Source organism: Tripterygium wilfordii, chromosome 17 (assembly GCF_013401445.1).
Source record: "Tripterygium wilfordii isolate XIE 37 chromosome 17, ASM1340144v1, whole genome shotgun sequence".
In the NCBI taxonomy this organism is placed as follows: domain Eukaryota; kingdom Viridiplantae; phylum Streptophyta; class Magnoliopsida; order Celastrales; family Celastraceae; genus Tripterygium; species Tripterygium wilfordii.
The window spans coordinates 277832-291341 of record NC_052248.1 but is presented as its reverse complement, the minus strand read 5'-3'; the positions used below and the strand labels follow the sequence as shown (position 1 = coordinate 291341).

Sequence of the window (13510 nt, the reverse complement as noted above, 5' to 3'; positions counted from 1 at the left end):
TCACTCCAGCAATGAATCTTTCTGCTCAATCACTCTACCAGAAGGCTCCGAAGCATCTCTCCCTAAAATTTAAGGTTCGTATGTTCGTTACAGTTTTTCTTTCTTTCTTTATTTTTTTCATTTTCCGAGAAGTATGTTCTTTACTGTCTTATACTTAGGTTTGATGCCTATTTAAGTTGCACACTAATCAAAGCTAGTTCAAGCACTTTCCCACAAAAGGCTCCCAACTTAATTAGAATTATAATACAACTTGAACTGCAGTTGAGCGATGAATTGAAAACTACAATCCAATTACTTACGATTAGAAAAAACAATTATGATTAATTTTACATTGTGTATGAAAATGGTTTGACATTCCAGGATGAATAAACACTGTCGTCCGAACTTGATCTCCTTGAAGTAGAGTCTTCCTCCCAACTCTTGCTCGTTTCACTTCCTATGTCTCGAAACTCTTCATCGTAATGTAGTGGAACACATGAACCTGTTTGCCACTGCCTGATGCTTTCCAAGTCCTGTGTGACCTCTTTCATTGTTGGTCTTTGCTTCCCATTTAGGTTCACACATTTTTTCGCAAGTTGAGCAACTGCAGCCATCTCTTCCTTCACATGATGTGAATTCAAAACTTGAGCATCCATAATATCAGAGAGAGTGTCTTCCTCCATAGATGAAAGGAACAAGGTTACTAAACTTAGACTTTCTTCTGATATTCTACTGATTGGTTTCTTCCCTGTCAAGAGCTCAACAAGAACTACTCCAAAACTATACACATCGCTCTTTTCCGTGAATTGGCTTGATTGAAAGTATTCAGGATCCAAGTATCCAAAAGTGCCTTGCACTCTTGTTGTCACATGAGTTTTATCAGGGGAAAACGATTTAGAAGTTCCGAAATCTGCAATCTTGGCTCTGTATTTATCATCTAGCAAAATGTTCGAAGACTTAATATCTCGGTGATAAATGGGAAAAGAGGCTGCTGTCAAGTGTAGGTACGTCAAAGCTCCTGCAACTTCCATGGCGATCCTCAAGCGCATCTCCCATGTAAATGGGAACTCATCATTTGGAGTATGTAAGTATTCGTAGAGCGTTCCATTCGGGATGAATTCATAAACAAGTAAGGGGACCTCTGTCTCCAAGCAACATCCCCATAGTTTAACCACATTCCTATGGCTAATCTGCGACAAAATGACAACTTCATTGATAAATTCTCTGATTTTTCTTTCGTCAACGATTTTGGATTTCTTTACTGCAACGATTCTTCCATCTCTCAACATTCCTTTATAAACAGTTCCTTGCCCTCCTCGACCAAGCATTCTTGCCATGTTGAAATTATCAGTAGCCTTTGCCAACTCCTTTGAATTGAAGATTTTGATCTTGTCAACATTGACTTCAATTGATGATAGTTGTTGCCGTAAAAGTAATCCGCCATTCTGCTTGAAGTTCTTCTCTTTTAGCTGCTGCTCCTTTCTTTTCTTCAATGCTTTGTGTAGCCACCATGCTCCGAGAAGTGCAAAGACAAGTCCAAGACCCCCTCCAATGCCTTTTCAATTGAAGGGAAATCTTTTTGGTGAAATTGACACAAGACTGAATGCTATCGCCGGTTAAATGCTTAAATGCTCCTATATAATAAATTAAACAGAAAACTAAACTTCAAGGTTTTACCTAATACCTGTCAAAATCACAGACTTTCGTGGAACTCTAGGCACATTGTAACCAGAACACTTGTACGTCCCGGGAAGGTTTTCACAGATCATTGACGACGGGCACACATCGATGTTTGGGGGCTGTTGATTACATTCATCTACATCTGATAGATTGAAAACAAAAACTCGTTCATAAGTCACACAAAACAACTAAACATTGATTCGTTTCTAAAAAAAAAAAGGAATAAGAGTTTTGCTTCATATATTTATTGTATCCTGTAGCTCTACCACCGGGCTACATGTTCGCCTGTATAATTTAGAATATAACTTTCAATAATATATGTATTATAAAGAAGACACTAGGGCAACGCCACAATAATAAACTTAAATTATTACATTTATTAAAGTAATTTCACTTTGTACTAACATCCATTAAGAATTTTGATGTATATTAATTAATTAATATCGATAAACTTTTTAAAGTTGGAGTCCTTTGAACCAAGTTTTATTACTGGCTTAGTGTAAAGTTTATATTTTGTGAGCGTCTAACTCTTTCATATGTGTACTTTTTGAGTGTTTAATTGTCCCGTGCCTTAAACCAATTAAAAATAATTAATTAAACATGATAAGTTTAATTTATAAAAGTAGTTTGAATACATTTTTAGTACTCAAAATTTGTTAACCATTTCTTTCTTCTTTTTTGTTTGTATTTTTTTTACTTATAAATAATTAATTATTTTTTAAAAAAAATCATGTAAAGAGATTAAAAAGGACATTAGACAAAGGCAACAATAATTATTTTGAATTACTAAATTCACATGCAACCGGACTAAACAGTCTAAACTGCAGGAAACATGCAGGTATAAACTAATCGCACATACCTTGACAGCCTTTGAGAAGGTATGGATTTCCCACATAGCCTTGTCTGCAAGAACATTGAATGATTGATAAAGAACTCCGGAACTGGTCAGAATTTCCACATTTGGAGGTGAAATTATATGCTTTGGATTTGCTACTCTCATACAGTCCAAACGATTGATAATATACCCCCCAATCGAGCGTCACTGGAACTTCTGTTGTGTAAGAAATTATTCGCATACGATTATTCATATATGTTTGGAACCAATTCTGTTGTACCAAGAAGCTGTACCTGCAACCTCGCTTGCAACTTTCGCTCATAGAGACCATAGTCGCATTAAACACCTTTAGATGTCGTGGGATTCTGGTTTGGCAGCAGTTGATACCAAAGCAGCCAACTTCTTCACTTTCATCTTTGTCACACTGAGACATACAACCTGCGATAGGTTCCTGATCTATTGTCATGAAGGCTGCATTGTTGCTACCTACTCCGGTGAATCTATTCTTCATTTGATTGAACTGGAAAGGACTTCCTTCCAGGTCTGTACTTGGATATGATCGTTTCTCTGGGTCCTCATTATCGTCGATATCACAATCGGAAAATATTGGATGGTTTACTAGCATAGTACCTTCTTCAAGTGAAATGCCGAGAACCTCCAAGCCAATCCCTTTGATGAAAGGTTTACTTCCATTTCTGCATTCGATCGCGTACCATTCATCGATTGAACAACCTGCTCCGACCCCAAAAGGAAATGGGATCTCGACGTCTCCACATTGGGTAGAACAACCAGGTTTTGCTAGAGGCGGTGGTGGTGCTTGTGCCAATACATAAACTGACCTTGTTAGCAAAATGAGCAAAGAAACCAATTGTGCAATCATGTTTCTTTTTTCTTTCTTTCTTTCTTCGGTTTTAATTGAATTTTCACATCTTCTCTTTTACTGCATAACATTTTATATATATAAATATGAAACTAGCTTGGTCATACCTTGTTTGCATGGTTGATGCTTCTTATGTTGCATGGTTTTTTAATTGTTTTTCAGCCGGATCCAGACCTGGATATGTATCACAAGAATGATAGGACTTAAGTTCCAATTCTCTGCCGTCGCTACAAGTAATTCTGAGTTTGTCGTAGGTGTGCAACTATTGGAAAGATGATGCTTCTTTCTAGGTTTTGACAAGAAGTAAATTCGAAACGCAACTAGACATAGTTGTCCTTCTTAGATATCTTTTCATTCTGAGAGGACATTTCTAGGGTACACAATCTCATTTGTTCATGTGTTTAGACTTTTCGGGTTAATTGTTCACTGTCGAGAATTAGATTCTAAAATATCTTGTCAAGTTATATTTGTAATCTTGATATGAATTTATGCGTTGCTCAACAATATCAGGGTGTTGCAAATGAGTCATTGGTTGAGTGGCAATGACTTTGCATGTCCCTGACTTCAGGTCATGGGTTCTAGTCTCACCTCCTCCGAATATTTATAAGGAGGTGTGTGAGTTTAGTCTGCCCCTGCGCGGGCATGGGACAGGTTAACACCTGTACTTTCATAGGTTTGATCTGGTGGTGTGTCGTATATTGTATTTGTATTTGTACTGAAAAAAAAAACAATATCATGGTGTCGTGTCAAGAATAAAAACCTCACATCGGTGTGATGAATGGTTTATAAGCAAAGCCCAACTTCTCTCACATTATAGACGCGTTTTCATGGACCTGAGTAGGGTTGTCCAAAAAAATAGTGTCAAACCGAACTGACCGTTTGGTCAGTTATTGTCAAATGTATATTAGTAAGGATCGATCAAAAAACCGACTAAACCGCCAATAATCGACTTGGGATCTGTTGACACCTGTACTTTCATAGGCTTGATCTGGTGGTGTGTCGTATATTGTATTTGTATTTGTACTAAAAAAAAAACAATATCATGGTGTCGTGTCAAGAATAAAAACCTCACATCGGTGTGATGAATGGTTTATAAGCAAAGCCCAACTTCTCTCACATTATAGACGCGTTTTCATAGACCTGAGTAGGGTTGTCCAAAAAAATAGTGTCAAACTGAACCAACCGTTTGGTCAGTTATTGTCAAATGTATGTTAGTAAGGATCGATCAAAAAACCAACTAAACCGTCAATAATCGACTGAACAATCAGTTAAATAACCGACTGAACAGTCGATTAAATTTATGTCAAACAATTGACAAAAATTGGCTAAAATCTACCGTTTACATCTCTAGGCCTTAGTACCAATGACGACAATCCATGAAAAATAAATTCGTACGGATTCGTGGCCCAGAGCAGACAATCTAGGCACATTTGACTATTTAGGGCATACACACATTTTAGACATCATGTCAACAATACTACGTCTAATGTATCTTTTGACTTTTTCGTCATGAATTGTTGCATGATTATTTAATTTTATGCTTTCCTCTAGAATTTTGTAGTTATTTTCTCTTTCTCTCTTCTACCAGTCCATCCAACTCTTCTTCCACATGATGAAGGATTGGGTACCTAACCTTCTCTTCCAAATGAAAGCGACCTGACTTTTTTGTTGACCCCTTAAATTTTTACAACGTACAGCAGCGCGCGGCCCTAAATTCTTTCTTTCTCAAAGGACAATCAAATATATTATATAGATCTTTTTTCATATATATTTTATTGGGTATATAATATAGAAAACCTAGGAGGATTGACACTTCTTACATAAAAAAAGAACATAAAAAGATTTTGACAAAGATTAGGTACACGTGCAAACCTAACTACAAAAGAAGACAACACACACTTTTCATGTGGATCTCGCATGACATATGTAGGCGGCCTGAGTTACCTCAACTAACTCCTCCAGAAGTATTTTAACAATCAATGGTTTTCCTCTTGATTTAAAACAGTTAGACAAAGTGGGAAAGTTGGCTTCAGCTACTAATCTTTGTTTTTTGTCGCTTGTAACTGCTACTATCTGTAGAATGGTAGATGAAAATTTTTAAGACATCCTCGCAAACACGAAAACAGATATATAATGAACTGTCCAAGGCTAAGCCTCTTTCAAATAGGACATTATATACTAAGGGACTGATATCTAGCACTCGATCAAGTTTGTGGCAAAAGAATCATGGGTTCAGCAGAGTACAGGCCACTACTACTTGGGCTAAGCTCACATTCTCAGATTTCAGATCTGTCATCCGCTGTGATCGAGGAGTTTTTGGAGAATAGGCCAGTGGCACTCCGATGGTGGCCGCGGCTTGTTGCCTGGGAGTCTAGGCTCCTCTGGCGCCTATCGGGGGCATCTATCACTGCCTCCATCTTTAATTACATGCTTAGCTTTGTGACTTTCATATTTTGTGGACATTTAGGGGCATTGGAACTTGCGGGCGCTTCTATTGCTAATGTTGGAATTCAAGGACTTGCTTATGGAATCATGGTATAACCCCCAGTATTTAAACTTGATGCAACTGAACAGTAATGATTACATTTTGTGGAGCCTTTGATTCATAATTGTTGTTCTTTTTATGTAGTTGGGCATGGCTAGTGCAGTGCAAACAGTTTGTGGGCAAGCCTATGGGGCCAAGAAATACTCAGCTATGGGCATTATATGCCAGAGAGCAATCATCTTACACTTGGGAGCAGCAATCCTCCTCTCATTTGTGTATTGGTTTTCTGGACCAATACTCAAAGCAATAGGACAAACAGATAGCATAGCCATGCAAGGCCAAATCTTTGCTCATGGATTGATCCCTCAACTTTTTGCATTTGCATTAAGCTGCCCAATGCAGAGGTTTCTCCAAGCACAGAACATTGTAAACCCTTTGGCATACATGGCTGTTGGGGTGCTCTTTTTGCACACTCTTCTGTCATGGATTGTTGTGTATGTCCTGGATTATGGACTTGTGGGAGCAGCTCTAACACTGAGTCTCTCTTGGTGGCTTCTTGTTATTTTAAACGGGCTCTACATTGTTCTGAGCCCATCTTGTAAGGAAACTTGGACTGGCTTATCTGTCAGAGCTTTTTCAGGGATTTGGCCTTATTTTAAGCTTACAGTTGCCTCTGCTGTCATGCTATGGTATGCACAATCTCTCTCTCTCTCAAGGTGTTTATTTGCTTTGAATGAAATCTATAGTGAGACAATTATACAAATACTTTCGTCAATGTAGTCTGGAGATATGGTACAATCAAGGATTGGTTCTTATCTCAGGCCTTTTGAGTAACCCAACTATCGCACTAGACTCCATTTCCATTTGGTATGTTAAAACCATCCCAAAATTCTTATTACATTTCCACATTTTCTTCTCTCCATTGAAAGCCTAATGTGAGTGCATTTCAGTATGAATTATTGGAACTGGACTCTGCAATTTATGTTGGGACTAAGCGCAGCTGCCAGGTTTGCTACAGATGATTTTTCTTATCATAAATTCTTTAAGATTGACATCATGTGTTGGTTTTGCTCTTCTTCGTATAATATAGCTGGGTTTTTTTTTTTTTTTGGCTAATTGCAGCGTAAGGGTTAGTAATGAGCTAGGGGCAGGCCGCCCAAGAGTCGCCAAATTTTCAGTGTTTGTAGTGACTGGAACAAGCATCCTGATAAGCATAGTTTTCAGCGCAATTATACTGATTTTCCGGGTTGACTTAGGCAAGATCTTCACAAGCGACGAGGAAGTTATGGCTGCAGTTACCAGTCTGAGTCCATTGCTTGCAATTTCTGTTTTCTTGAATGGCATTCAACCCATACTCTCAGGTAACAGTAGTGGTCAATTTATCTAAGTTCATTGTGATGGATGAGAAAGACTTGAAATGTATTATATCAATTTGCAGGTGTGGCTATTGGCAGTGGGTGGCAAGCTTTGGTGGCTTATGTTAACCTAACCACTTACTATATCATTGGTCTTCCCATTGGATGTGTTCTTGGCTTCAAAACCAGTTTAGGAGTAGCAGTAAGTCTCTCTTCCTCACTCTCCCATAGACATATATAACCACACATGAAGATGTTTCAAACTCTCAATGCTAATGAAATGTTGGCTTTTTATTCAGGGGATTTGGTGGGGGATGACCCTTGGAGTTTTCTTGCAAACAATTACTTTAATTATTCTTACAGCCAGAACAAATTGGGATGCTGAGGTAAATTTGATATGTCAAAAAAAAAAAGGGTAAATTAACTAAATGGAGTTGGACACTTTGTGTTATTGATAATTGTTTTTATAGGTTGTTAAGGCAACAGAGCGCATGCAGAAATCTGCAAATGAAGAGACCATTGATTTGGTGACCAGTGTGTGAAAAAAAAAAAACAGAGGACATCGGGGAATCAAAGGCAGAGAAGACCTACAATTCTTCAGTCATTAGAATAATTCATGGGCTGGGCTTCAGACTCGTTTCTTTGGGCTGTTGTTAAAGGGTAAGTTGAGCTTTTTAGGTCAGTTGGGTGGGCTCAAAAGACCCAACTTTTTCTCCTATTTGCAACATTTTCTTTATAGAGGATCACTCTCTTATTGTTTTTTCAAGTTGTCATCAGATGTAAAAATAATTTATTTTTGATTATGGAAGGTCACCATATATGAAATTATAATATTATTAAACCTTTCAATATATAATTACATATCTAATTGAATCAATACTAAATAGGGAAAAAAAAATTATGTCTTGGCTCTGTTTTAGTTATGATTATGAAATCAAAAAACAAGGTGCATTTTGAGAAAGACACTGCCAATGATTGATTAGATCAAGTGTCTGTGTAGGTAACAAAAAAATCAATTCAACCTTCAATTTATCAAATTGGTGTTACCGATAATGAAGATTGTAAGCATTGACCAAGCAGTAGAATTTTTCATTTTCTAGTGAATCTCTCAGGAACCAAACCCTAGATTAGGGAGGTTTTGAGTTTGATTTTCACTTGGAGTGATATCTTTGTGGTTACGAATTTACCCTGTCATCATGTGAGAAATTTATGTGTGCACAGGCCGAACTTAAGCTCACATCATATGTTGAAAGTATAAACTTGTATCATATCGTTATCAATTTAAAAAAAAAAACATATATATATTTGTTATTTTGATAAATTCCAACTTGATAGACATCAAGGCAACATGTGGCAATATCAACATTTATTTGTTGGACCCACATGTGGACATCAATTTTTTCCATCTCCAAGCATCAGGAAAAAGATTGGGGGAAGAAAAGAGAAGACAAAACAAATAATTATAATAATAACATCAAGTTACCTGTCAAACACACATAACCACCACCACATTTCAATGGCTCCTATTTAATATGTTATCTTGTTTTCCTTAGATCTCCTGTGGGTCTCTTTGTAATTACTCTCTCTCTCTCTCTCTAATATTGCAACTTGCCTTGAAAGAAATAATTTGGTTGAAGAGAGCTCACCAATATATTTATCTGCAAACAGTACATCAGTATCGTCTTATGTGGGAATGATGGTAAGGGAGAATATGTATGGAGTAGGGAATGATGTGATCTTTGATAAAGGTGGATTATTATTCTTTTTCTTTTTTCAAAAGTGCAACTTGAACAAAAAGTTCATAATTTGGTCCAAAAAATGAACACCAAATGATTAGTCTAAACTCAAAACAATTAGTTATTAATTCAAACATTAATTGCACTCCTGGCTAATTGGATTGTACTTGAACTGAATTAGTTTAAAATCAATGACAAGAATTCTTCCTTTTGATCACTGTGTGAAGAATGTGCACTATCATATTCAAAGGCTTTTGGATGACCAAAACTTCACTATCAAAAGAAACCACAATAAAGAAACAGTGCCCACAAGTGGTGGTTTCTGTCTTGAGGTGCAATGGACGAAGGCAACATCATCCCCAAGGCAAGCATAGGCACTACTGCACTAGGCAGGTGGGTTTGGTTGGGTAGCTTTAGTTCTGATGCCTTAGGACCATTGAGAATGTCAAGCCAATTGCACTTGTGAACCATACACAACAAGATAGAGGAACTGATAGAGAAGTAGAAATTCAAAATTCCTTCTCATCTCAAACTTTTTCAAGCCAAAGAGTTGTTTGCTGCTATTGATTCAACTTTCCCAATATTCTTTTAGTTGAAGCACCAAAGTTAAGTAAAAGGCATGCATAGTATGGCAAGAGTAAGAATATGTAGTTATTCATTTATATGATAATGAAAACAACTGCAAATGCTGCATTATTTTGGCAGATACAGAGAAACAGTTCCAAGTAACTGAATTGGTACTCTTGTTTCATCCTTGCAGTGTCGATAACATTTGAATCAAGAATCGATCACCGGGTTTCAGTAAAGTAGAATGCTTTTACATGGATATATATACGTAATTAGAGATACACGTCGTCTTCATTGGCATTGCTTGTACGCTGTCACAGATTCAAGATGGTTCAAAGACTCACCAAGAAGAACCTAATGGCTTCAACAATGTTGTAATGGTCCCATCTTTCTATGTGTCTAGGGACCATTGAGTTATAGATAACTATGACTGCGTCGTGGTTAACCTGTGAACATCAGAAAAAGAAAAGAAAAATGCTAAAATATGAAAATGATTGATGGCAGCACTTTGTGGCATCAGAGGAGCAGAACCAGAGAAACAAATTTAAATATTCGGACAGTATAATGCTCAAGAAATGCATGTTGACCATAGTAATGTTTTTAAGGACATCAGGAACGTGGCATTAAAAGATCCTCACAAGAGGGTCTTGGACCATTGGCTATTTGGCTGCTTTAAAGAGCAGCGGCTAAAGATTAAGAACAAGTTCATTCACTTGTTTCATTTAATTCTAATTAATGAATTTAATTTGACATCTACAATGCTTATGGGTTCAGGGAGCAGTAGATATTACGTTGAATCGGAGAGGCTCACCTACATTGCAGCATGAGAGGTGTCGCCATTTGCCACTCCACGGTCAAAGGGTCCAATGCTGCCACCCGGTGCTGCCATCATTTGACTTTGTTGCATTGGTTGGGAATTAGGTCTCGCCATATTCATGGGCTGTAAGGAGAAAAACCAATGCAAATTATTATACATCAATGCAGGGTAAAGGCAGCTCACAATTGCCCTTTCAAAAATAAAAAAAGCTGATAACTTTGTCATCATACACAAACCTGAGAGGCGGTCTGCAAGTGGTGGGAGGCCATGAACTGCGCATATTGGTCTGGAAAAGAGGGATTTTGCATCTGATGTTGACAGTTAACTGGATTAAACAATGGAGTTTGGCACATTGCAGCCTGGTTTTGTGCTGGAGCCATGGATATGGATTGAGGATCAACAAGTGGAACACGAGACAAATGTAGAGGATTTTGCATGGATGGGAAAGGAGGTGACCCCATTCCCACACTCATACGAGAAAGATAATGCTGAACCCCTGGAAAAACCATTGGGGCCATTCCGCTAGCCATCCACATTACCTGAAACACCAGCAGAGTGAAGACTGTTTTCATAGGCTTGAATGGCAAATGAAGACATTGATATTTAAATTAAGAAACTAAGATTCATACCTGAAGTTGCAACTGAAGAGACTTCAAGTATTCAATGGCCTCGTCTAGCATTGATGCTTTGTCTGTCTGCAACATTAGGACTAATTCTGTTGAGAATATCACAAAACTGAACTCTGAATTACAAACACTATGCAGATCAATTTAGCTAAACAATGGTGAAAAATACCTTGTTACAGTGTGGTATGAGCTCTTGCAATGCCTTCATTTTCTCATTGATCCTATCCCTCCGTCTCTGCACAGAATCACAAGAGAGGTTTAGTAAAAAAAAAAAAAAAAACAACATAATCAGCAACTTTGAAATGGTAGGAGTTCCTAATATTACTCTCTCTGAAAGATTATGCACTTCAGCCGCCCGGTTCCTGCGTGCAGCTGTTGATTTACGAGCAGACTTGTTTCCCGCAGCAGATTCAAGCTCAGCATCCTAAAACATTTACACATTACACGTCAAAAAAAAAGTTCGAAGGCATAGCAAGCCGGCAAGAAAGAGAGAGATATTAAATAACCTTGCTTTGGCACTCTGATTCTTCAGCATCTCTGCCCTTCCTCTTCTGACCGCTGACCCCAGAAAACTGATTGTCTGTTTTCCCAAAACTACTACCTGATCCACCCGATGATGAAGTAACAGCTGGCCCAAGTGTCTCTGCTTCCTCTCTGTCACTCTGAGGAACTACTTTCCTAGCTGTGTATTGCAAAGGACCAGCAGATAACCCATTAGTGCCAAAACCATTGCTCAAAGCTCGGCTAGTATCCAGATCATTTGGAATTTGATTGCTACCACAGTGGCTTGACCCAAGTGTCATCACCGAGCACTCTCTAAGCTCTCCTTGCTTAACATTCCCTGACATTTTACCTCTGAATTGTCCTCTAGGGGAATTTGACTCGCCCTTGATCGGCACTGCTACATGAGATGATTTTACAAAACCTCCTATATTATTATTATGCTGCGATTGAATGGGAATTTGCATTTTCGGAGGGGGCATAGAATTTCCAGTAAATGCAGGACCAACCGGATGCTTTATCTTTGTAGAATCAGAAGCACCAAACTTAAGAAAATTTTCATCATCAACTTGCCTGATTGATTTATCCATCTCTATAGGATCGACAGATGTCAATTCGGATAAAAAATTGGAACAGAACTCTTTATCAAAGGAATCATCAAGTGGGTATTGGATCCATGACACAGTCTCATCATCTTGAATCAAAGTAGTTGAATTCGCATACGAAGAGGTGTTATTACCTCTTAATGATGATTGATGATCAGGTTTGAGGACTTGTCTAGGCTCATTGGCACTTGGTTTTCTATGTGTTTGACTGTTGAAAACTACTTGTCCATTTCTCCATAGCAGCTCTATAAGCTCATTGTCTGGCCTGAAAATGTTGGCCAAATAAATCAAGATTAGTCAGATATGTTAAACAACTATATATAAAGAAAGAACAGATTAGATAGAGAGAAAGAGAGAAATACAGACCCCATAGCTTTCTTTTGATTGGAGATGGGGACATCACCCTCAAAATTCCAATCAGAAACATAATCATTCATGGCGGCTGTACTAAGCTAAGAAGAAACAGACTGATTCCCTGTAAATTCAAAAAAAAAAAAACACAGAAACAGCAAGTACTGATTATTATAAAGGGATTAATGATTACTAATCATGAGTGAGATATACTTAGCATCATAATTCATAAACTGAGCATAATAACAACCTACTATCAAAAGATTCCAAACCCACATTTAAGTTAGTGAATAATTAATTGGGTAAACAATAAAATAAATAGACCAACAGATTTAAATATCCTAAGTACTAAAAAAAGAAGTGACAATACATAATAAAAGTCTATTGAAAATTAAAAAAGCAATCTTAGATTTTAGCTTTAATTTAATGATCTATCATTTGGCAATGCAAGTTTGACGAAAATTAAAGAAACCCATTTTTAGAACTTTCTTAGACCATCAAAAGAATTGAAAATTACTCTTAGCAGAGATAAAAGAAGAACAGATTGCAAAAAAGAGCCCCTTTTTGTACATTCTCAGAACTGCACAAGCAAATTAAAGCAAACAAACCAGAAAAAAAAACCCAAAAACCAAATATAGATCAAACCCACAAAATTTTTCCGAAAATGAAAAAGAACCCATGATTTTTTTTAGCAATAGTAGCAAGGGAAAAACCAAAGGGAAGGTCTTTAAAAGGAAAATGGAAGTGAAGAATGAAAAAGCGAAGCACACCTGACTTTAAGCAAAAAGCCTCCAGAACTCTTTCTCATACAAGAAACTTAACGAAACCCATAACGCTCTCTCTTTCTCTTTTCTCTTTGAAAAGCTGTTTTTAAGTGTGAAAATGGGAGATTTCAGAGAAAAATACCCGAGAGAGAGAGAGAGAGAGTCTGCTTGAGGTCCAGTTGCAAAGACAGGGACGAGGTATGATTCTGTAGTGACAGTGTACATAGTGATTGTCCACGTGGCAGCTGATTAGAGACATGCCCAGGTCAAGTTGTGAATACTGTTTGATAGTGTGAGTTCTTTTTTTGGGGGGGGGGTTGACTGATGTT

At 37.5% G+C, this 13510-nt stretch overlaps 3 protein-coding genes across 5 annotated transcripts; 1 reads left to right on the top strand and 2 right to left on the bottom strand.

The window, feature by feature from the left end:
* Nucleotides 1-139: 139 nt before the first annotated feature.
* LOC119982652 (wall-associated receptor kinase-like 1) lies at nucleotides 140-3937 on the bottom strand. Of its 2 annotated transcripts, XM_038826135.1 has the most exons (4): nucleotides 3482-3937; nucleotides 2519-3310; nucleotides 1664-1801; nucleotides 140-1534 (listed from the first exon to the last, which is right to left on the bottom strand). In XM_038826135.1, exons 1-4 carry the CDS (start codon nucleotides 3513-3515, stop codon nucleotides 327-329), a joined length of 2172 nt encoding a protein of 723 aa, XP_038682063.1. In that variant the 5' UTR covers nucleotides 3516-3937; the 3' UTR covers nucleotides 140-326. The 2 variants fall into 2 exon arrangements, with proteins under 2 accessions (XP_038682063.1, XP_038682062.1); XM_038826134.1 differs by lacking the exon at nucleotides 3482-3937 and having other exon boundaries at nucleotides 142-1534; nucleotides 2519-3475.
* Nucleotides 3938-5532: 1595 nt separating this feature from the next.
* Nucleotides 5533-8050, top strand: LOC119982654 (protein DETOXIFICATION 41-like). The gene is made up of 8 exons (XM_038826136.1): nucleotides 5533-5909; nucleotides 6004-6548; nucleotides 6640-6726; nucleotides 6810-6866; nucleotides 6982-7220; nucleotides 7298-7416; nucleotides 7514-7600; nucleotides 7685-8050. Exons 1-8 carry the CDS (start codon nucleotides 5601-5603, stop codon nucleotides 7754-7756), a joined length of 1515 nt encoding a protein of 504 aa, XP_038682064.1. The 5' UTR covers nucleotides 5533-5600; the 3' UTR covers nucleotides 7757-8050.
* A 1529-nt stretch (nucleotides 8051-9579) lies between these two features.
* On the bottom strand, nucleotides 9580-13353 carry LOC119981743 (transcription factor PIF4-like). 2 transcript variants are annotated; one of them, XM_038824857.1, is made up of 9 exons: nucleotides 13188-13353; nucleotides 12433-12541; nucleotides 11467-12331; nucleotides 11286-11384; nucleotides 11130-11195; nucleotides 10964-11029; nucleotides 10571-10873; nucleotides 10329-10457; nucleotides 9580-9963 (listed from the first exon to the last, which is right to left on the bottom strand). In XM_038824857.1, exons 2-8 carry the CDS (start codon nucleotides 12501-12503, stop codon nucleotides 10329-10331), a joined length of 1599 nt encoding a protein of 532 aa, XP_038680785.1. In that variant the 5' UTR covers nucleotides 12504-12541; nucleotides 13188-13353; the 3' UTR covers nucleotides 9580-9963. The 2 variants fall into 2 exon arrangements, with proteins under 2 accessions (XP_038680785.1, XP_038680784.1); XM_038824856.1 differs by having other exon boundaries at nucleotides 10333-10457.
* Between the last annotated feature and the right edge of the window lie 157 nt (nucleotides 13354-13510).